This window comes from Rosa chinensis, chromosome 1 (genome assembly GCF_002994745.2).
Source record: "Rosa chinensis cultivar Old Blush chromosome 1, RchiOBHm-V2, whole genome shotgun sequence".
Lineage (NCBI taxonomy): Eukaryota > Viridiplantae > Streptophyta > Magnoliopsida > Rosales > Rosaceae > Rosa > Rosa chinensis.
In genome coordinates this window covers 53,411,484-53,433,278 of record NC_037088.1, presented here as the reverse complement: position 1 = coordinate 53,433,278, position 21,795 = coordinate 53,411,484, and the positions used below count along the sequence as shown (strand labels likewise).

General features: G+C 37.2%; 3 protein-coding genes and 2 long non-coding RNA genes across 11 annotated transcripts in view; 3 read left to right on the top strand and 2 right to left on the bottom strand.

Moving 5' to 3' along the window:
- The window catches only part of LOC112182208, a 61,886-nt gene that overhangs the window by 39,804 nt on the left and 287 nt on the right, over nt 1-21,795 (bottom strand). The window lies entirely within an intron of this gene.
- LOC112182210 lies at nt 1,549-3,894 on the top strand. Its single transcript, XR_005809538.1, has 2 exons — nt 1,549-1,773; nt 3,604-3,894. It is a non-coding gene; the product is annotated as an uncharacterized LOC112182210 (long non-coding RNA).
- Nucleotides 8,841-21,795, top strand: part of LOC112182201 (NAC domain-containing protein 14-like) — a 50,968-nt gene continuing 38,013 nt past the window's right edge. The window contains exons 1-8 of one of the 3 annotated variants that reach the window (XM_040517835.1): nt 8,841-9,063; nt 9,265-10,157; nt 10,271-10,339; nt 10,452-10,520; nt 10,633-10,869; nt 10,979-11,922; nt 12,041-12,572; nt 12,669-12,823. In XM_040517835.1, coding sequence (XP_040373769.1) covers nt 8,886-9,063; nt 9,265-10,157; nt 10,271-10,339; nt 10,452-10,520; nt 10,633-10,869; nt 10,979-11,176 — 1,644 coding nt within the window. In that variant the 5' untranslated portion in view covers nt 8,841-8,885 and the 3' untranslated portion in view covers nt 11,177-11,922; nt 12,041-12,572; nt 12,669-12,823. Of the gene's footprint in view, nt 9,064-9,264; nt 10,158-10,270; nt 10,340-10,451; nt 10,521-10,632; nt 10,870-10,978; nt 11,923-12,040; nt 12,824-21,795 lie in introns of those variants that run through there. The other 2 variants (XM_024320656.2, XM_040517839.1) reach the window with 2 other exon arrangements.
- LOC112182209 (protein ARV 1-like) lies at nt 13,267-17,122 on the bottom strand. 2 transcript variants are annotated; one of them, XM_040517914.1, is made up of 6 exons: nt 17,042-17,122; nt 16,861-16,956; nt 16,298-16,364; nt 16,113-16,185; nt 15,791-15,817; nt 13,267-13,551 (listed from the first exon to the last, which is right to left on the bottom strand). In XM_040517914.1, exons 2-6 carry the CDS (start codon nt 16,944-16,946, stop codon nt 13,478-13,480), a joined length of 327 nt encoding a protein of 108 aa, XP_040373848.1. In that variant the 5' UTR covers nt 16,947-16,956; nt 17,042-17,122; the 3' UTR covers nt 13,267-13,477. The 2 variants fall into 2 exon arrangements, with proteins under 2 accessions (XP_040373848.1, XP_040373850.1); XM_040517916.1 differs by having other exon boundaries at nt 17,038-17,113.
- Nucleotides 18,233-21,541, top strand: LOC112182193 (NAC domain-containing protein 74-like). Of its 3 annotated transcripts, none has more exons than XR_005809449.1 (5): nt 18,233-18,456; nt 18,675-19,627; nt 19,729-19,977; nt 20,088-20,897; nt 21,020-21,541. XR_005809449.1 is itself a non-coding variant. In XM_024320645.2 (4 exons), the coding sequence occupies exons 1-4, from the start codon at nt 18,282-18,284 to the stop codon at nt 20,388-20,390; spliced, it is 1,680 nt and encodes a 559-aa protein (XP_024176413.2). In that variant the 5' UTR covers nt 18,233-18,281; the 3' UTR covers nt 20,391-21,012. The 3 variants fall into 3 exon arrangements, 1 of the variants encoding a protein (XP_024176413.2); XR_005809450.1 differs by having other exon boundaries at nt 18,641-19,627; XM_024320645.2 differs by lacking the exon at nt 21,020-21,541 and having other exon boundaries at nt 20,088-21,012.

The window sequence follows — 21,795 nt, the reverse complement described above, 5'->3', positions numbered from 1 at the left end:
TGAGATTTTGCTTTTAGAAATGTGTCTTTAAGATCTTCATATATACGATGACAACATGCCATAAATGTCTCGTCAATATAACAACTATATGTAACACTGTATTTTTAGAAAATTGTCATTCGTATAAGGGAAGATGTTCACAATCTCATGTCTCTATAAATAGACATTGTGTCGTAGTGATTTATCTTCACTTTAGTAAATACCCTTTTGTAATTTGTAGGGTTAAAGGTCCAAGTATTTCATCACGTTTCAAATATTCAATTTCATTGGAATTGCCTCTTTCCAATTTGGCCAATAATATACTTTGTCGACATTCATAATGAAACATGGTATAGCATCAATACAGCCCTTAATGAATTTTGGTAGCTACCAAATATAAATTATTATCGATGATCATTAATCATAGATCCCACACATTCTTATATGCATGCATTAGCTATAATAAGCTTATTGATATTTGGTACCCATGCCACTTCTGAGGCATATATTGTCACTTCTAGGACAATCATCTCTCATAGATGAGTCATGTAGCGAATGTGGATCTTTTTACTTATAATCTCGTGTCGAGCACTATAGGGCTTGTATGATCTTCCCTTTTTGGGAGTTTAAAACTTTAGATCTGGTGGATATAATCTACACTAATTCACGCCGTTATTCAAATGACAGTAGTTTTTCCTCCCCCTAACGGCGGGAAGACTGTCTTATTTTGACCATGCTCAAAAGATGCGTTCGAAAATCTACTACTGTCTTTGGAGTGAAGATGTTCATTGGCTGGTGGCGAACCCAAACCAAGTTTTAGGTCAAAAACGTTTTGTCCATTAGCATCAACCATATTGATTTATTATTGTATCACTAAAACATCATTTCATAATGGCGTACTTACACCCTTTGTATGTGTAGCCATATTAGGAGTTGTGATATTGTTTAATGACATTCTCTTCAGGAGAACCATGTCAATTGGATACACTTGCATCCCACAAATCAAATGGATTCTACATTGTTTGTATTAATATGGTCGATCTCAAGGACTTTAACCGAAGCAGATGCCTTTGCATTTAGCATATAATTTTGTCACTTTCTTTTATCAATTCACTAGTTTTGATATTTCTCAAAATCAAAATGAGACGGTGGATAAATATCTCACACCAATTCATATCGTTCTTCAGGAACAATATTTCTTCCCCTCATTGCAGGAGGATTGTCTCATTAAAGTGACAATTCGCAAATATGTGGATAAACAATTTGCTTGTGAGTAAGATTAGCAATCATCAAACTTGTAAGTGATTCCATGCAACATGATAGACAAAAGATGACGTAACCGGTCATGCCAAAATAGTGTTTTTGGTTCAAGGAACTTTAGGTTCATGACATCATATGTGACGACCTAAATTTTAAATAGGATATGTTATCAAAATGTTTCCTTGTCCTTCTCTTTTGTGTGTTTTGTTTTCTGACTAGGATTTGGTTTTGTTTTAGATTTATGTCTCTTTGGTTGGTTATTTAATTTATTTTATTTTAGACTTATCTGTTGGGGTATAGAAGCCTAGTCACAATCTAGATGGACAACACGTGCTACGAGTTCATGTGCCTTTCTTTTCCTCAACGATAAACATCATTCCTACTTCCTCTTCCACCTCTTCATTTGCCTCAAAGACTGACCTCCATCCACTCACCCAAAGGTCAAAATCTACACTTTTCCAATAGCTTCAGAGAGATTGCTGTGAAACCCACCGACCTCGAATTGAATTCCTTGGTTACTTGCAGCTATCTCTAGTAAGTCGAATTTTCCATCTTCTAAAACCCACTCCTTCTGTTTCTGCCTTTCTTTGATTTTGGGTTTAATTTTGTCGAAAATTTGGTTTAGGTGGTTAGAATTGCTGATTATAGAGTGGGTGTTAGCATTTGGATTTGTTTTGCCGTATGTAGCAGTTGATTGGCTCTATTAGCTACGGAAATCTAAGGCTTGAGGTAGGGAAAACAAAACCTTCTTTATAGCTTAGATTCTAATCTAGTATGTATTGGGTGTGATTGATATGAGAGGTTTTCTCTACGAATTCATATGAGATTCTGTTATGATTATGAATTGGTGGAATCTTGTTTGTCTTCTTACTGCTATATATGTCTCCATGTAGAGTTTTACCTCGTTTTGTTCTGCAATTATATTTGGGTAAACAAACTTGAAGTACCAAACGTCCTTGCTTCTTATTATCATTATATTTTGGTCTTCTAGTTTTGTTTGAAATCAAATTCTGAGTTGAGTAAAAGCTTTGAACCATGGTTTCTGGAAGACAAGAAATTATGCAGATAACTTGAGCATTTTGCTATTAAACCAGAAAGGCTGATTCCTTTTACATATACTTCTTATTGGAGCCTATTTCCTTTTTCAATCTTTTATTTAATCATGGTTGGTAGCTGTTCATAAAGAAACCATATTGGTAGTCTTGTTTTCTCCTTCCCAAAGTTTTGGTTGCTGCAACGATGTTATATATGTATTGATTTTGCATGGTTCAGTTTGTCCTTGAAATGCTGGAATTCCTTATAGAGGTTTGGGTCAAACATGAATTTAACCATCTTTTTCGTTGTTGATTTATTGAAAACAAAGTCTTATTCTATGAAATACCTTGTTTCCAGTCTTATGAATCCTATATCTCCTTTTGTTAAAAGTATGTTGATAGCAATGTTGATCAAGTGTTACTTTGAAACTCCAAGCTTATATGTACTTACTGATTTGATCTTCACAAAAAGAACTTGATCTATTACAGTTCGGTTTCTTGAAAGAAAACATATTTTAGTTAAGGTGCCATTTCTTGGCAGTTTCCTATTACGGTTTGAAATTGGACTTCAAGCTTTTATTGAAAATCCTTGAATGTTCAGTTTCATTTGGAAAAACAAAATATTTCCTGGAAAGACCAGCTTTGGTTTGAAATTGTTTGTTTTGGTTAGGCCCGGGAAAAGTTAAGTAGGGATTGTGCCTCCCTAGGGTGAAAGACCCAAAACCTGATCAGGATCCGCTTGTACGGGGTGTGCTCAGTGGCCTTAATACGAGCAATGGGCTCTAACCGGAAAAAGAAGGAGTTTCAAGGATTTTTGTTGGAATTCAATTCAAGAGTTTTGATTTATTGTTGCTGGAAGTTGCAGTTAAGGAAAGAAAAGGATTTGTGGACTTTGGTTTATAGAAAATGAAGCTAAAAGGCTTCATGATCTTGTTGCCCTTTTGCTAGATTTACGACGAGTTTTATTTATTTTTTTCCAACGTATTTGAATGTTCATCAAGAAAGCTCTGGATTTCCAGCTTGTTCTCCTTTTCTTGCTCAGTTATTTGTGGAATTGATTTAAGTTGAATGGTGTCTATGAACTGAAGCAAAGCTTTGAGTCTCATTCTGTGGCAGTGATTTCGTTTTAAATATTGCAGCAGCAACTTCTAAGCTTAATTTCTTTTGCCTCTAATTATTCCCTTGTACACTCCAGAAACACTAACAATATATTTTCTCTCCCTTCACAGTCTAAGTGCATTCTAAATTAGAATCTTTACTATACTGATCTTTTTGTTGTACCTACTGAGCTTGTGAAGCTCATTCCCTATATTCTTGTTGTGGTTTTCAGGAAAGGACTCCATGAGTGGACATGGTAGTGAGATACCAGAATTGTCTTGAGCAGACAATGTTTGGAGCTTTGTTTTGCTTGTGAAGTGTGTGCTGGACCTTGCTTTTCTTGTTTAAATGATTGCTCCCTGGTGCTGGTTGTTCCTCATTCCAGAATTTTGTTCTTTTTGTGTTTGCAATGTACATATGTTGTAAATGACTGAAGTGTTAATCTGGAGCATTCTTTTGTAATGGAAAACTTTGTAAGCAAGTTGCTCTTTTGAGCTTTTAAAAAGGAATTACTTTTCTCTCAGTTTTTAGAAAGGCTTTACGAGAATAATTTTGTTAAAAGTCTTGTTCAGTGAAGGATTAGAAACTTGCTTTTACGTTAGCGTTTGAAACCTACCAGTTTCCTTTTGTTTCTGTTGTGATCACAGATTTGTTCTTACTTCAAGCAAAAAAAAAAAAAAAAAAAAAAAGCGTTACTCTGATTTCAGTTTTTAACCTCCACTTTAGTCATGACTCAAGGTTGGGTTGTGACATCATATGCCTTAATTTACTGTAGAAAATTCGATACAGTATATATCCGATGGCATAAAGTCTTCTCCAACCATATAGTAAGCAATTAATGCAACAATATTTCAAATTCGGTAACATGATAGTAGCTCATTTGGAGCCATAGATCAAGATCTACAACACTTGATATGGTTGTTACCTTAGCTTTAGTAAACATTAATTGTGAAATACTGATAATTGGAATGGACCAACTTCATTTTGAACTGCTTGCCAAAATGATATACTCGAAAATTTCGAATTAAAGACTACAATCCATAAGAACAAATAATTTTATCATGTGAAGAGCCTCAAGTTCTGTGTCACATATAAATGTGTAGTCATAGAGGGACTTCAGGCCCTCATATAATTGGAGATCCAAGAAACTTGAGGTTTCAACTTTTTCAATTTACAACAACCTCTTAAGGAACATCAGGTTCCTACATAATCAGATTAAGAAATATTTAGTTTCAATGGGAACTCAAGAGGTTACAATAAATTTGAGGAATAACACAATAGTGCTTTTAACTTTGCTTATTGTAAGCAAAAGACATCAGGCATGTGAGATGAATCTCAATGTTCTTGCTAGTCAATGTAATTTAATTTCACCAGTGTCTTTTCGAAAGTGCTTGATAATCATCCACCATATAGTGTACCATAGGCGACACACACCCAATTTACAATTTCCTCACATATGTAGATGTTAGGACAATATTTACATTGACTCCTGATTTTTCTCTTGCCATGATCCACTTCTGGTGGCATTTCATGGTATAGCCATGTCAATCGACTTTCTTACTATACAATGAGATCTATGAGACGGAGAGATTATACATCTCTAGTAATATTGGAGGCACATAATGCAAAGGGAAAATAATGTGTGCTCTTCTGGAGCCATCAATTAGATATATATATATATATATATATATATATATATATAAGATCTGAGATGATTGTTATATTAGCCTCATAAGCATAAGGTTTAATAATGTTTTCTGGACACCATGCATAAAATTGCATTGCCTGAAAGTCACTCAAAACATAAGTTTGAAGATGACACAAATCAAATTTGTAAGAATTGAACGGTGGATCTCATAGGATATACACGAATCTTCTGGTCCGTGTTATACAGTTAAAACATGACGTTCAATTATTGTATTGTTGTCTGATGTAGATTAACATCAAATGCATTTTGAACTTCTGGCCAAAATAATATACTTGAAATATCGAGTTTAAACTTTATGACCATAACTTATGAGTGAAGGATTTTAGATGGTCATCTAGTTAGTTTGATCATTGAGGAACTTCAAGTCCTCATGTAATTAAGGATCAAAGAACTACAGGTTCTGATCTCTTTTAATTACAAAATCCACCATCACAAATTTGGTGTATACTCATACTCATTTGTCATAGACCAACGGTTAAATATCTGCTTACTTGTAAATTGGTGTCAATATAATTCCCTCAAAACTTCAGGTTTGAGATTGACCGAGATTAAAACTTTTCGATAAATTGTCCATATATCCACTCGAAACGTAAGGCTCGAGTCTGCACAATTAGAACTTCAGGTTCTAAGATGGAATGCTTTAAGCAGGCATAAAGAAGAATGTATTAATCGACATATGAAAATTTACTCGAAACTTCTAGTTAGAGTTGATATAAAGTCAAATAAACTATGAATGAATTATATGTGTAATCGAAGCTTTAGGTTCGAATTTTTTTCTACGAACTGCAAGTTCTAAGATTTCGTAATTTGAACTTCAGGTTCAAATAAATTTGATCTTCGAAACTTTAGGCTCGAGGTGACTAAAGTGAAGCTTCAAGTTCACTTTTATACTCAAAGATTCGGGTTTGAGTTTTACTGTTAGAACTTCAGGTTCTACTATAAAATTTTGAACTTCTGGTTCAAAAATATTACATTTAAAATTCATATGTTCGAGGTATAGGACTGTTGGTCCGTATGAGTAACAAAAAAATAATAATTTAAAACATAAGTACTGTAACGAAAGTACATAACAAAATAGAAAAATTGCAGGAAAGAAAAATAAGTAGATAAACTATGCAATAAAATTAACTGTGGAAACTTCTGGTTCCATTAATGAAGAAATTGCACAAAACTTTTGGTCTGGTTAACTTCACAATATATGATAATCTTGTATCTTATATCACAAAAGACAATAGGAGAACCAAGTCCTCTATCTAAATGCTAGTCAGAAGCGCGCTTCTGGCTTCGATTGATTGTCCAACTTTGAACTGCAGGTTCTAAAGGTGGTTTGAATTCCAAATTCAAAAATAGTCATAAGGAGGAAGGAACCCCAACATCAAAAGATAATTGGAGGAACTTCATGCCCTCTTATAATTGGGGATTAAGAAACATTTGAGTTCATATACTTGATTATATAGCTCTAAGGATCTTCTGGCCCTCGTAATTGCATAAGTTCTGAAGAGCTTCATGTCACAATTTTCCAATTTACATTTCATGATATTAGAGGAACTTCAGGTCCCCATATGATCAGGGATCAAGCAACATGCGATTTTGATCATTGTATAATTCTGAGGAACTTCTGGCCCTCATTAATTGTATAAGCTTTGAAAAAAAAAATTAGGTCACAGCTTGATCATGTAACTCTCGAGGAACTTCAGGCCCTCTGTAATCGAATCAACAGACTTCAAGTCTCGATCTATTTTGATTACAAAAAAATAGATAGTTCACCACCATATCAATTTTCCAAATTGAATGAAAGAAGAAGGTGAATCAAATGGTCAAAACAAATAAATATATACATGAAATTCTTTCAATTGAAAGACTGAAATATGCACCGATCATATATAGGTATATAATTCCGTAACTGGACTATTAAAATATGTTATAGCCCACGAGATTATAATGCTGACAACCATATATATGTAAAAGTTCCAGCCAAAAAAAAATATATGTAAAAGTGAGTTTGCTGTACCAGTTTATCTAATAGATAAAAAGAAGAAGGATCAAATTGAAAACTCAATTCAAAACATATATACCTTATTTACTGGTAATTGAAATTACTCACTGTTAAATGTCACTGAAGATCTCGAAAAGCCAGAATAGCTTGTAGGTATGAACAAAAGATATAACCATGGTAAGACAATATTAACGATATACTATAGTGTGGAGAATTCCATGCACCCACCATAAAAAACAGAGGAGATATTATCATGACAGACATATATGATCATCAGATTACATGTGCCATTATAAGATATAAGGAACAGCAAATATATTGATTCGCTAGTGATTATATATAAGAGATAATAAGCATGTATATATGCATATAGCTAGGCAACGCCAAACATAGGATGAACTCATAGATCATGAATTATGGTCAGAAGTAACAACGTTACACCAAAAATTCTAGGATCATCATAGAGTTTATAAAAAATAGAACAAGCGTGCTGATAACGTTATCAAGTAGAGAGAAGATGGAGAGAAAATAGTTGGAAGGAAGTAAAAGTGTTCTCATTCAGTCTCATTAGCCTCCTTTATATAGAGGTAGTGTTTACATCAAAGTACATAACTAATGAGTATTTACGTGGATAGCCACATAGATAATAATATTTACAACATATTGCCTATTCTTTTTGTTTTCGGCGGTTTGACTTAATTGTTTCACTTCATATGTAACGTCAATTGTTTTTTTTTTTTTTTGCTAGAGTAGACTATGTTACTAGCCTGGTTTGGTTTACAGAAGTTGATTTTGATAATAGTTCTCTTGTGGTATTTTGAATTGCATGATATAAAGAAATAGAAGGAGGTTATAAGAATATCCAGGCTTACAAGTTAACACCATTGGCTATGACTTGGGTTTTAAGTGATGAGAAAAAAGAAATTACTAGTTGATGTGCACTGGATAAAATTATGTGCTTGAAAAAAAAAAAGGACAAGATTGGAAGTTTTGTACGAATTTTAGAATGTGAGGTCCAAATGTCAATTTAGGATGTATGAATGATGAATAGAAACTTCCTTTTTCATCAAATGGGTTTCAGATGTTCTCTGAGTATATTGTGTAACTATTTTTCTTCAATTGTGAATTCACAATGTCACTCTATCAGTTTTTTTTTTTTTTGACTTTGTCAAGAGGAACCCAAAAGCTTCATAGGCCCAAGATAAATCCCTTCGGTGAATGTGAAATGCTCCAACTGTGCATTGCAGCACAGTGTCTGGCCACTTTGACAGCTTTGGGGTTCGAACCTAAGTTAGAGAGCACACCCAACTAGGCAAGAACCACTAGGCCATTGGCAGTGGTCAATGTCACTCTATCATGTTCCTGAACAAAACTTTGATCCACCGGATGAGACTCTAGAACGTTCCCGCCAAAAATTTCTCCAATGTTTTTGGCCAATGTTCCTGAATGTTCATGTCTCAAATGGATAAAAACAGAGAAAAGTATAAGGCATAAGAAAGTGGGGCCTCCAGAGCCCTGAACTTCCAAGAGGGAGTTAAGATGAGATAAAAAATAAAATCAGATTTTCTCTTCCTCAAAAGCACAGTGAAAGTGAAACTGGAAATGTAAGAAATATTAATTAAACGCGGGGGGATTGGTCGTCGTCAGACGCGGGACCCACCAGTGACGCAAGGTCCACATTCCACTCAGCTGAACTTGCTCGCTAAGCTCAAGTCACACCTTGGACTATTATATGTACCACCTCACTCTTTCCTCTGCACTTCCACAGCCTAAAACAACACACAGTCTATTCAGAGAGAGAGAGAGAGAGATGATGATGATCAGCAGCGGCCGGATCACACTTCCAAAGGGTTTCCGATTCCAGCCATCCGACGAGGAGCTGCTGAGTCATTACTTGGAGAAGAAGAATTATCAGAGCAAGGATCCCCAAATCGAGGCCATCATCCCAGAAATCAATGTGTGCGACCACGAGCCCCGCGATTTACCAGGTAATTAAGCAAAGCCAGCCATCTATCTATCTCCGGATTCTATATACATCCACTTGTTTTGGATTTACCAAACCATCAAGTAGTTCAAACTAAATTTTTAGCCTTGATTCACAGTCCATTCACACACCATGCATGCGTACGTTTTCCCGCTATAAATAATCTGGGACAGGTCGAGACTTGAGTCGTGTTGCAATTTTGCAGCACTGGTGTTCAAAAGGGCGGAATTTCTGGACAAGGAGTGGTTCACCATGGCGGACTCTCCGGACATGGAGCGGTACTTCTTCAGTCCGCTAGTTTTTAAAAACAGCACTAGCAAAAGCAAAAGCAAAGGCAAAGGCAAAGGCAAAAGCACTCAAATCAACAGGGCTACCAAGGAAGGCTCCTGGAAGAAGCAAGGCGGTGACAAAAGAATCACTCGGCCCTATTCAGATAAGCAGATCGGGGGGAAGAGGATCTTGACCTTCTACCTGCGGGATAAACAGAGGACTGACTGGGTTATCCATGAGTATTATCTCACCAAGGCCAATTCTGATGAGCAGGTCGGGGACTTTGTTCTCTGCCGCTTGAAGAACAAGTCAGGCAAGTCTGATCATGATCAGCAGGATGATCCACTGTGCGATGGAGGTGAACCTAATAGTGGTAGCTGCAGTATGGTCTCCAATGTTGAACATCAAGGATCCAAAGAGCTGGGAACTGTTCTTCCCATTTCCAATATCAATGATGATGAAGCTGAACGTGGTGGCGGTAGCTGCAGTATGGCCTTCAATGTTGAAAATCAACCATCCAAACAGCTGGAGAATGTTCTTCCGATTCCCAATCGCAGTGATGGTGACACTGAACATGGTGGTGGCAGCTGCCACATCGCCTCTGGTTTCGAAAATGAAGCTGCAGAATTTGGTTTGCTTACAGAAGAAGAAATAAACCAGACCTTCAAGGAGCTGATAGATGCTGTTAGGGAATATGATGGTAATGAGCAAGAAGTTAGAGGCTCACAAACTGATTTTTGTTATATTGATCAGAATGATCATTGGATCTCTGTTGAAGATCAACCAGCTGATAGCTGCATTTCATCTGATTCCATTGTGGTTGAAAAGGTGAGAACAAACATGCCTTTTAATTTCTGCTATGAAAATTTCAATTTGAAGCACAAGAAGTATATTGAAAAATGTAACCAACACTACCTTGTTTGTGATTCTTGATCTAACAGCCCCTTGATGAGCCAGGAAATCTGGCCTTGCACCGTCATCCACTTCCGCCACCCAATATGGTTGAAAAGGTGAGAACAAACATGCCTTTTAATTTCTGCTATGAAATTTTCAATTTGAAGCACAAGAAGTATACTGAAAATGTAACTAACACTATCTTGTTTGTAATTCTTGATCTAACAGCCACTTGATGAGCCAAGAAATCTGGCCTTACCCCTTCATCCACCTCCGCCACCCAATATGTTTGAAAAGGTGAGACCAAACATGCCTTTTAATTTCTGCTATGCAATTTTCAATTTGAAGCACAAGAAGTATACTGAAAATGTAACTAACACTATCTTGTTTGTGATTCTTGATCTAACAGCCACTTGATGAGCCAGGAAATCTGGGCTTACCCCTACATCCACCTCCATCACCTCAACTGCAGTCACCAATATACACAAAGCTGGGCACCACCAATGTCCAAAATGATGAATCTCGTAAGAGGAAATATTCATTTGGGGATAATGACTCTTTTCTTACGAAGAAGAATCATATTGATGAAGTAGATAGCAACTCTTCATCTAATTCTGAAAATCAAGCTGCGGATGCGATTCCAGAGGTGAGAATAAGCATGCTCTTAAACCCTTTCTTATTTGAATTTCTAAATATTCAGCAGCACAAGAAGTGTATCCAAACTTATCTATTTCTTTTTGTGATTGTTAATTCAGGGATATTCTCAACCAGGAGAAAATCTGGAATCTGAATCATTTCAGTCGCAGGAACTACCATCAATAAACAGAGTACCGGGAGATTTTCCCCATGACAATAATTTAATTGAATGGGGTAAGTTTTCACCTATAACAGAAGGTTTTGACTCTTCTCTCGAGTTCTCAGATACATTTATTGATTGCTACCCCTGTGACTGAAACACCGAAGTCATCTTTGTATCGGTAAACGATTATTCTACATTAGCCATAGGAGAAACACCCAATGTAGCTAATCAACCCAATGGAGGCCACAGTAATGATGTGTCTGTAACTTGCATTATTATTGTTGGTAATAATTATTATTGTTGGAAACTTCTTAATCGTTTTGGCATACAGTTACAACTCAGGACAGCTGAACTAGTCTGTACCTGTTTTTCTTTTCTTTTTCTTTGAGAGGGGGAGGTGTTGCTGTGTCACAGCATCCCCCAGTGAACTCGTAGTTGAAAGAGAGACCAGCAAATCCATATGGTTGGAATGCCCTACTCTGAATGCAACGAGTCCAGGGAAATAAAGATTTCTTTTCTCATAAGCAGTTCCTCAGAGGTGGAGCTTCCTCTGTTGACGTTACTACCGATTTTCATTCCTCAGATTGTCTTGTCCATATAAGTACCAACATTCCTTCCTCTATCGTGTCAACAAAAGTACCGATATTTGTTCCTCATATCCATAGTTTTCAAATGTCCTAAAATTAAAGGTCATAAGTATCCATATTTTCATCCCCATTATTGAGTCCTCAGGATCACCAATAGTCATTCCTCAAGCAGATACTCTGCAATTAGTCTGTCCTTAAGATCAAAGGACATACACTACACATCAGTATCATCCGATATCGATGACAATCACAGAAATAAACATGGGAGGTGCTCCTAGAAGAATCCGACTGCAGAGCAGCATCACAAGCCAAGGTGAGATAATCGATCTGATAACATTAAAGAACCCTTCTTTCACAGTAAATAAAATTTTATACTGAAACTTTAAGGCTATTTGCTACATTCCTTGACTAAATCTGGTTTCTGTTTACAGGTTGGTGAAGATGCAGAGGCATTATATTTGCTGTTTATCTTGCCCAGAAGAAACTGAAAGTCCTGGAAGCAGACAACAGTTCAAAGCTGGCAGCAATTTATAGGATTCTTCCATTTTCCAGGAAGCATCTCCTTCAAACAGTAAAGCATACGGACCGAGTTCGTAGTCCTAGCCTGAGAGGCCACTATGGACAAACAACTGTAGCATAGTCGCTAATCTGTAAGCGGTATTACATAGCTGCTGAAGAATAATCAAGCTGCGGCATTCTGTCTGATTATTGAAATAGGAAGTTTTGGGCTCCATCTGTTAATGGAGTAGCCTAAGAGGCCACTATGGGCAACGCAACTGTTGCATAGTCGCTAATCTGGAAGTCGGATTGCATAGCAGCTGCAGAATGGCTGCTGAAGTCCTGAAGACATTGATAATCAGGCAGCAGCATTCTGTCTGGTTATTAATAAATGAAGTTTTGGGCTCCATCCTTCAATGGAGTAGTAGTTACAATCATTTCTGAGATGTATGAATACAATTAAAGGTCATAGAGAGGACTTCAGACTAAGAGTCTGACCCATGCCTACAACCAAAAATTGTATTTCTGTTCATATTGCTTTTGTTTGTATTACAATTAAAGGTCATAGAGAGGACTTCAGACTAAGAGTCTGACCCATGCCTACAACCAAAAATTGTATTGCTGTTCATATTGCTTTTGTTTGTATTACACTAATATTATTTGTACATTTTGTTCATTATGAAGCTTTAATGTTAAGTGGAATTTTGTGTATTCTATTCCCTCTTTCTATTTTAACTCACAACGTATACAGGCTTTTAATTGATCAGTTTTGAACAGAAAATGGCCGTTGCATTCAGTCAGCAATGAGCATCTGTGATATATTTCCATAAATTCGTGGGAAGAAAACACTAAACTATCATCCTAGAAGAGGAGGGATCACTAGAATACTGACTTTGGGCAGTTGGACATGTCAAGTCATGGCTACTTAAGCAGAAGAAAGGAATTAGGTGTCATTTAAACTAGGATGCATCTTGCTCATTACTTGGGTCTAACCTTCTATATGCAGCACAAGCTAATGTTTAAGAGCATTAGATTATACTGAAAGCTGCACAATGTTCAAATACAGAATAACATAATGGGTTGATACTATTAACCAAACTTGTCGGTGGTTTACAGTAAAATGCTAAAAGATGCAATTATGGTAAGGAGACCTGAAAGCTATCGGAAATCGATTTCATTAATGACAAACATATTACATGTTTACTGCATCAGATTTTACAGCACTCATATCAATTATCTGTCACTGCCTCTTCCTTTGCAGGAAATAACAAAAACAATTTTTAAAAGTGCCACCTTTCTCAAAGAAAGAGATTCAGACACAACAATGATAGAAGATCTCTCCTATAACAAACAATATGTGAGAAAAGATCTCAAAGTTCCCACGTCCAGCACCTTTGTGTGACTGAAAACCTTACAACTTGAGCACTGAAGCAGGCTGCTATACATGACGCAGTCGGATTGATAACTAGGTTTACCAGCAATAAACCTAACAAAAGGGTTCTGGAGTCCACCAGAGATAAAAGAGAAAACTCTCAATTTTGATTGATAATATGATAAAAGATAGTTCTGCAGCCGTTTAAGGTTGCTTATATATGGGAAAAAAAACCCTAGGGCGACTAACAATGAAACCCTAAAGCCCACGGGTAAAAACAAAACAAATCCAAAACAAACTAGAAAACCTAAAATAAAAAGAATGCAAAACTAGCCTAAAAAATATTAAATCACGAATCGGATAATTAAGACGATACATTTTGGCCTAAGTCTGATAGGGCTCACTAAAGTGAGTCTTCTCGTCGTTCCCATTCTGGAAAGGTATTATGCGTCTCAAACGGACATTCTGGCCAAAAGTTAGTCAAATCTGATTCAAAATCAAAACCTGACTTTTCGCACGAGAAACCTGAAAAGTCCAAAACCAAATCTTCTTGAATATTTCAGCGGCTAGTAACCTGATTACGCGTGAGTTACTTATTTTCCAATCACTCTTCTTGATTTTACGCCGCTTCTTTACTTTTATGGTTTTTCGACTAAACTGGGTCAATTCTCGTCCTACATCATTCTCCTCCACTATGAAAGAACTCGCCCTCGAGTTTCTCTTGAATAAAAGACAAGAATAGGTAGAGAAAAGACCTGAGAAAAAATTAGACAGTTGAACCTGTGAACTATTGGCCTGATCCTCTGCAAATTCTGATGGCACAATCATGAAACCAACTCCAAAGATGAGTCTGTCATATGCATTTTGGCTCTCATATGCAACCTTAGTAGATTCGTCTCGACTCTCAAGGTTGCATTCTTGAATGACATCTGGTTCTGAATGATTAATTTCAGGCTCCAATACTTCTTCATTATTAATAACCATGTCTACATGAACAATTTCATCTTTAACCTCTTCTTGGTTATCATGGATGATTTCTTGTGGAGCTCCTTCCATTAGAAACTCTTCTGGCTTTTCTTCAGATAAACTATTAATCTCAACAGGCAAAGAAAGTTTGAACTCTAACTTCTTCTTGAAAACCTTGGGAGAATAATTCTTGATTGAAAAATCTCTTGGCAGAAATTTTTCGCTAAGAAGACCTTTCATCTTGCGCCATGTTCGAACACGCTCTTTGCCTTGCCTCTGACGAGTGCTTTGCAACTGATCCCACCAATAAGCAGCATCTTTCTTTAGCTTATGAGTAACCATCTTAGCCTGCTTGTGTTTTGGAACCTCCATGGTCTCAAAGAATCTATCCACTTCAACCTGCCAATCCAGAAAATCCTCCGCGCTCATGTGACCAGAAAAGTAAGGAATATCAGCCTTGGTTATGAGAACCTCGGAATCATAATTAATATCACCTCCACCACCACGTGGAGCTCTAACTCGCTGGCCTCCTTCCCCGCCTCTATTTCGATTATTGTTGTTGTTGTTGTTGTTGTTCCTCTCACCCAACAATCCACGAATTTCTCCAATCTGATTATTCATGGAATTGATGGCAGCGGTAAACGCTGTTGTAAGAGCTTCAATATCTGATTTCGTAACTTCACCCATTGCTATTAAGGTAAATAAAAGAGACAGGGAAGACCTGCTCTGATACCACCTGACGCAGTCAGATAATACCAGCAATAAACCTAACAAAAGGGTTCTGGAGTCCACCAGAGATAAAAGAGAAAACTCTCAATTTTGATTGATAATATGATAAAAGATAGTTCTGCAGTCGTTTAAGGTTGCTTATATATAGGAAAAAAAACCCAAGGGCGACTAACAATGAAACCCTAAAGCCCACGGGTAAAAACAAAACAAATCCAAAACAAACTAGAAAACCTAAAATAAAAAGAATGCAAAACTAGCCTAAAAAATATTAAATCACGAATCGGATAATTAAGACGATACATTTTGGCCTAAGTCTGATAGGGCTCACTAAAGTGAGTCTTGAAGATCTCGTCGTTCCCATTCTGGAAAGGTATTATGCGTCTCAAACGGACATTCTGGCCAAAAGTTAGTCAAATCTGATTCAAAATCAAAACCTGACTTTTCGCACGAGAAACCCGAAAAGTCCAAAACCAAATCTTCTTGAATATTTCAGCGGCTAGTAACCTGATTACGCGTGAGTTACCTATTTTCCAATCACTCTTCTTGATTCTACGCCGCTTCTTTACTTTTATGGTTTTTCGACTAAACTGGGTCAATTCTCGTCCTACATCAATACATCTACTCATAGCTGACCGAGTTATCACTGTTTCACCCAAAGAAGAAAAAGAAAGATGTTCAACTGCAGTCATCATCCAAAGTTACAAAATCTTGCACATGGAGAATTTAAGAAACGCTATGAAAACATAATATTAGCTAATGCACACCTCCACATCAAATCAAGAAAAAGTTATCTATTTACATCATGAACATTACATTGCACAACACTAAACTACTGGGATATATGCATTTAGCAGATACCAGGCATAAATAGTGATGTGGATATTGAAATTGAAAACTGTAAAATGATGTCCAAGACTATAAATACTTCATCATCTGACCTTTGAGTGCCACAGTGTTGGAGGATAATACAAATAAGTCAATGATCAAAATCACAGAAGGACATTCCGAGACCTGTAGAAGGGGTGCTTGAATTAGATTAGACTTGGAGTCTAACCAACCAAGTACACTTAAGGAGAGTAAAAAAAAAAATGGAAAAAGAAACTATCAGATTTGCAAACCATACCATCATTGCAATTAGAAACATCTTGAAGTAACTTGAAATAAGTATTGCCAGCAGAAGGTCTTTGTACCTAGATCAAAATACACAGAATCATATAACGTGTACATTATAACGTGTATGTTATGCTCTAACAAATACGAAAAAATCTTTATCACAGCATTAAAGGCTGGCTGGAAGATTACTGTTATATTCTTTTAAGCCATGACACTGGGTGATAATAAACGATTGTCCTTGTATGTTCTGGCTGGAAGAGTACTGTTATATTCTAGAAGCCATGACACTGGGTGATAATAAACCATTGTCCTTGTATGTTCTATGTTGTTTTAATCTTTCTGACCAAATTCTCACTAATCTTAGGTTCACCATATTCTTGGGTATCCACTATCACTCAATATTTTCAACTGGTCACAAATCAAAGATTTTAGAAGCAATCATCCACTTCAAACTTCTCAAACTATCAAATGATTAAGATATGCATGCTTTCTGAATTAGTTTTCAAAAAGACAGGTAATAAAAGGATGCCTCGATGCCAATGCATCCTAAGAAGTATGACTAGGAAACGTTACCCGAGTGATCTACGTAATTTGCTGAAAACAGCCCTCGTAGCAAGCACAAAGGTAGAAAAAAACCATGAAATTCCCAAAGACAACATCCATCAGCATCTGAAATGAAAACATTTTCCAACCCATCACAATGCACATCAAGTTAGAAATCTAAAACACATAAAATCCAACAAACTTTACCTACATTTTGAAACCTCCAAAGCAATGAAGCAAAGCTCATGGACAAACCCCATTCTTCCTTGGTCCTTTCCAGAAAGAGACTCCTCTCTTGAGTATATAGCTAAGGCACTCAATCCATATATATTGACACATATTTGTAAATGAAACTAAAGCAATTCCAAAAATCATAATCCGAATACGAATGGATACAAGCATCCAAAAGTAGAAACCCGAAAGCTGACTTCCGCAACAAACCCTGCAAATTATGCCAATAAATCACCATTACTCGAAAACCCAGTAACCAAAAGCTGTAAAACTAAACACAGTGCCCATTAAGCAAAACTAATCAACTTCAGTACCTGAAAGGCGGGACCTTGCGAGTCAATCATGTTATATAAAAAAAGGGTATAAGCTTTCTTCTTGTGCAGAATCAAATCAATCAGAATAATCTGGCAGTACCCAACAAAAATTCCAAAAAAAAAAATTCAATCTTTATTGAACTGTGAAAACAAAAACTAAGAACAAACCAAGATAGAAGCTCTACTATGGGCTCGCACTCGATGTACTCGTCCGCAATATTTTTTGTATAAATATTTTCTTCGACACATATATTGAACTTTACATGTCCGATTAAAAAAAAAAATTACAAGTTATTATACACTTTTTATTTTTTGGAAATTATATACTACATAATTAATTCGGTCTGGAAATATAATAAATAAGCATTGAAAGATTCACAATGTCACTCTATCCTGTTCCTGAACAAAACTTTGATCCACTGGATCAGACTCTAGAATGTTCCCGCCAAAAATTTCTCCAATTTTTTGGCCAATGTTTCCTGAATGTTCCTGGGTGTGTGTATTATTGTTTTATTTCCCAGTCTCAAATGGATAAACAGAGAAAAGTAAAAGGAATAAGAAATTGCCAAATTGGGGCCTCCAAAGCCCTCAACTTCCAAGAGGGACTTGAGTTGAGTTGAGAGATGAGATAAAATCAGATTCCTCAAAAGCACAGTTAAACTGTAGGAATTAGTTAAACGCGGGATTGGTCGTCGTCAGACGTGGGACCCACCAATGATGCCAGGTCCCGATTCCACTCGGCAGAACTTGCTCGGTACGTAAGCTCAAGTTACTTTGAACTCGAAGAACAGTGATCACCTTGGACTATTATATATACCACCTCTCTCTTTCCTCTGCACTTCCACACCTAAAACAACAGTCTATTCAGATATAGAGAGAGAGAGAGAGACAGAGACAGAGAGAGAGATGATGATGATGAGCAGCGGCTGCATCACACTTCCTAAGGGTCTCCGATTCCTGCCCTCCGACGAGGAGCTGGTGAGTGATTACTTGGAGAAGAAGAATCAGCAGAAGGATCCCGAAATCAAGGCCATCATCTCTGTAATCAATGTGTGCGAGCACGGGCCTAGCGACTTAGCAGGTAATTAAGCAAAGCCATCAATGTCCGGATTCTATATATATCCACTTGTTTTGTATGTACTGTGGGTGTGGATTTACCAAAGTACCAAACCATTAAGTAGTTCAAACTAAATTTATCCTTGATTCACAGTCATTCACATAACATGTATATATATGTACGTGCATGTGTTTGCTGCTATATATAGGTCGAGACTTGAGAGTTGTGTCGCAATTTTGCAGCTCTGGTACCAAGGGTGAAATTTCTGGACGGGGAGTGGGAATTCACCATGGCGGACTCTCCGGACATGGAGCTGTACTTCTACAGTCCGCGAGTTTTTAAACACAGCACAAGCAAAAGCACTCGGTCCAACAGGAAAACGGAGGAAGGCTACTGGAAGAAGCAAGGCAAGGACCGCAGAATCACTCGGGCACGTTCTGATGAGCAGATCGGGGGGAAGAGGATCTTGACCTTCTACCTGCGGGATAAACAGAAGACTGACTGGGTTATCCATGAGTATTATCTCACTAAGGCGAATTCTGATGAGCAGATCGGGGACTTTGTTCTATGCCGCTTGAAGAACAAGTCAGGCAAGTCTGATCATGATCAGCAGGATGATCCACTGTGCGATGGAGGTGAACCTAATAGTGGTAGCTGCAGTATGGTCTCCAATGTTGAAGATCAAGGATCCAAAGAGCTGGGAACTGTTCTTCCGATTCCCAAGGGCACTAATGATGAAGCTGAACATGGTGGCGGTAGCTGCAGTATGGCCTTTGATGTTGAAAATCAAGCATCCAAACACCTGGAAAATGATCTTCCGATTCCCAATGGCAATGATAATGAAGCTGAACATGATAAGGATGCCCCATTCTTCGATCGAGGTAGCACTAGCTGCAGTATGGCCTCCAATGTTGAAAATCAAGCTGAAGAAAATTGGGCATCCATTGAGCAGGTTAATGTCGTTCCAATTCCCAATGGAAATGGTGATGAAGCTGAAACTGGTGGTGGTATGATTACAGAAGAAGAGGAATACCTGGCTTTAAAGGAGCTGGAAAATGCTCTTCAGAGTCCTATTGGCAATCCTCATGAATTCCAAGGCACGCAAACTGATCCTTGTCATATAGATAAGAATGATCTTTCGACCTCTGTTGAAGGCCGACCTGATAAGAGCAATTTGTCTGATATGATTGAAGAGGTAAGAACAAACTCTCATTTTGATTTCTTATATAAAATTTTCGATATGGAGCACTTGTATTGAAAATGTTACCTGACACTTTCTTGTTTGTGATCAAACAGCTACTAGATGACCCAGAAAATCTGGATTCACTCTTTGATACGCCTGAGCCACCTCAACTGCATCAGCCACCAATGTATACCACCAATGACCATAATGATGAATGTCGTAAGAGGGCATATCCATTTGAGGACAATGAGCCTTCTCTTGTGAAGAAGAATAATATTTCAACCAATGACGACGACGAATTAGTTAGCAAGACCGCATCCAGTTCGGAAAATCAAGCTGCAAATATCAATATGATTCAAGAGGTGGGAATAAACCTTCTCTTTTAAAACCTTTTTATTTGAACTTCTAAATATGCTGCAGCAAAAGAAGTGTATCCAAACTTAACTCTTTCTTTCTATAATTGTTAATTCAGAGATATTCTCAACAAGGAGTAAATCTGGGATCAGACTTTGATTCATTTCTGCCGAAGGATTACGATTATACACTACCATCAATAAACGGAGGACCGGGAGATTTTCCCCATGACAATAATTTTATTGAGTGGGATGATTTGCCATCCTTATACGAAGGTATGGACTATTCTCCCGCAAAGTTCTCACATACAGTTATTGATGGTGGCAAAGGAGTAACCAGTGACGGAAACACCGAAGTAGTAGATGGATCGGTAAACGATTATTCTGCATTAGCCACTGGAGCAACGCTCCAATGTAGCTAATCAACCTTTATTTATAGAAGAATATGAAAAGGACGAATGCATATGGTTCAAATGCCATCTGGAAGTCTACCCTTCTCTGGATGTGACGAGTCCAGGCGTATAAAGATGTCTATTCTCATAAGCAGTTCCTTGGAGGTGGAGCTTCCTCTGTCAACATTACTACCTAAATTCATTCCTCAGATTGTCTTGTCAACAGAAGTACCAATATTCCTTCCTCTGATCAAACATCGTGTCAACCTAAGTATCGATATCTGTTCCTCATATCCATAGTTTTCAAATGTCCTAAAATCAAAGGACATACCTATCCACATCCATTTCTTCAGATCCCAGTAGTGAATCCTCAGGACCACCAATAGTCGTTCCTCAAACAATCAGCCTGCAATTAGTATGTCCTTGAGATCAAGGGACATATTCAAAACATCAATATCATCCAATATCCAGTCATGGAGTCAAACATGGGAGGTGCTCCTAGAAGAATCCGACTGCAGAGCAGCATCACAAGCCAAGGTGAGATAATCAATCCAAAAACACTAAAGGAACCCTTTCTTTCTCACAGAAAATAAAATCTTACACTAAAGCTTTGACGCTATTTGCTGCATTCCTTAACTAAATCTGGAATTTGTTTATAGGTCAGTGAAGCTGCAGAGGCAGTATATTGCTATTTACTGCCCCAGAAGAAACTGAAAGTCCTTGAAACAGACAACAGTTTGAAGCTGGCAGCAATTTAAAGGATTCTTTCATTTTCCAGGATGCATCTCCTTTCAATCCGTAAAGCATATCTTTCAGACCAAAGTCACAGTTCTAGCCTAAAAGACCACTGCGGGCAACGCAACTGTTGCATAGTCAGTAATTTGGAAGCAGAGTTTCATAGGACCTGCTGCTACACGGTTGCTGGAGTCTCAAAGACATATTAGTAATAATCAGATAGCAGTATTCTATATGGTTACAATCATTTCCAAAATGTATGAATACAATCAAAGGTCATAGTGAGACCTTCAGACCAAGTCCGAACACCTCATGCCTAAAACCAAATATTGTATTACTCATCGTATCGTTCTTGTTTGTATTACACTATTACCCTAATATTCTGGAAGATACTGTTCATTATGAAGCTTTAATGTTTAATGGAATTGTGTGTATGTTATTCCCTGTTTCTGTTTGAACTCACAATGTATACATGCCTTTAATTCTTAGAAGGAAGAAAACTAAACATCATGAACATTATATTACACAACACTAAACTAGTTGGATATATGCATTTAGCAGATACCAGGCTCAAATAGTGACGTAGATATTGAAATTGAAAACTGTATAATGATGTCTGTTAAATACTTTATCATCTAACCTTTGAGTGACAGTGTTGGATAATCATACAAATTAGTCAATGTTCAGCATCACAGAAGAA

Excerpts from the sequence above, each read along its gene's own strand:
- LOC112182209 (XM_040517914.1), bottom strand. The coding sequence starts at position 16,946 with ATGTTGTCTTTGGGAATTTCATGGTTTTTTTCTACCTTTGTGCTTGCT. Across the intron at positions 16,365-16,860 it reads AAATTACGTAGATCACTCGG|GTACAAAGACCTTCTGCTGG; the intron begins GTAACGTTTCCT and ends ATTTTGATCTAG. Across the intron at positions 15,818-16,112 it reads CAACACTGTGGCACTCAAAG|TGATAACTCGGTCAGCTATG; the intron begins GTCAGATGATGA and ends TGGGTGAAACAG.
- LOC112182193 (XM_024320645.2), top strand. The coding sequence starts at position 18,282 with ATGATGATGATGAGCAGCGGCTGCATCACACTTCCTAAGGGTCTCCGA. Across the intron at positions 18,457-18,674 it reads CGGGCCTAGCGACTTAGCAG|CTCTGGTACCAAGGGTGAAA; the intron begins GTAATTAAGCAA and ends GCAATTTTGCAG. Across the intron at positions 19,628-19,728 it reads TGTCTGATATGATTGAAGAG|CTACTAGATGACCCAGAAAA; the intron begins GTAAGAACAAAC and ends GTGATCAAACAG.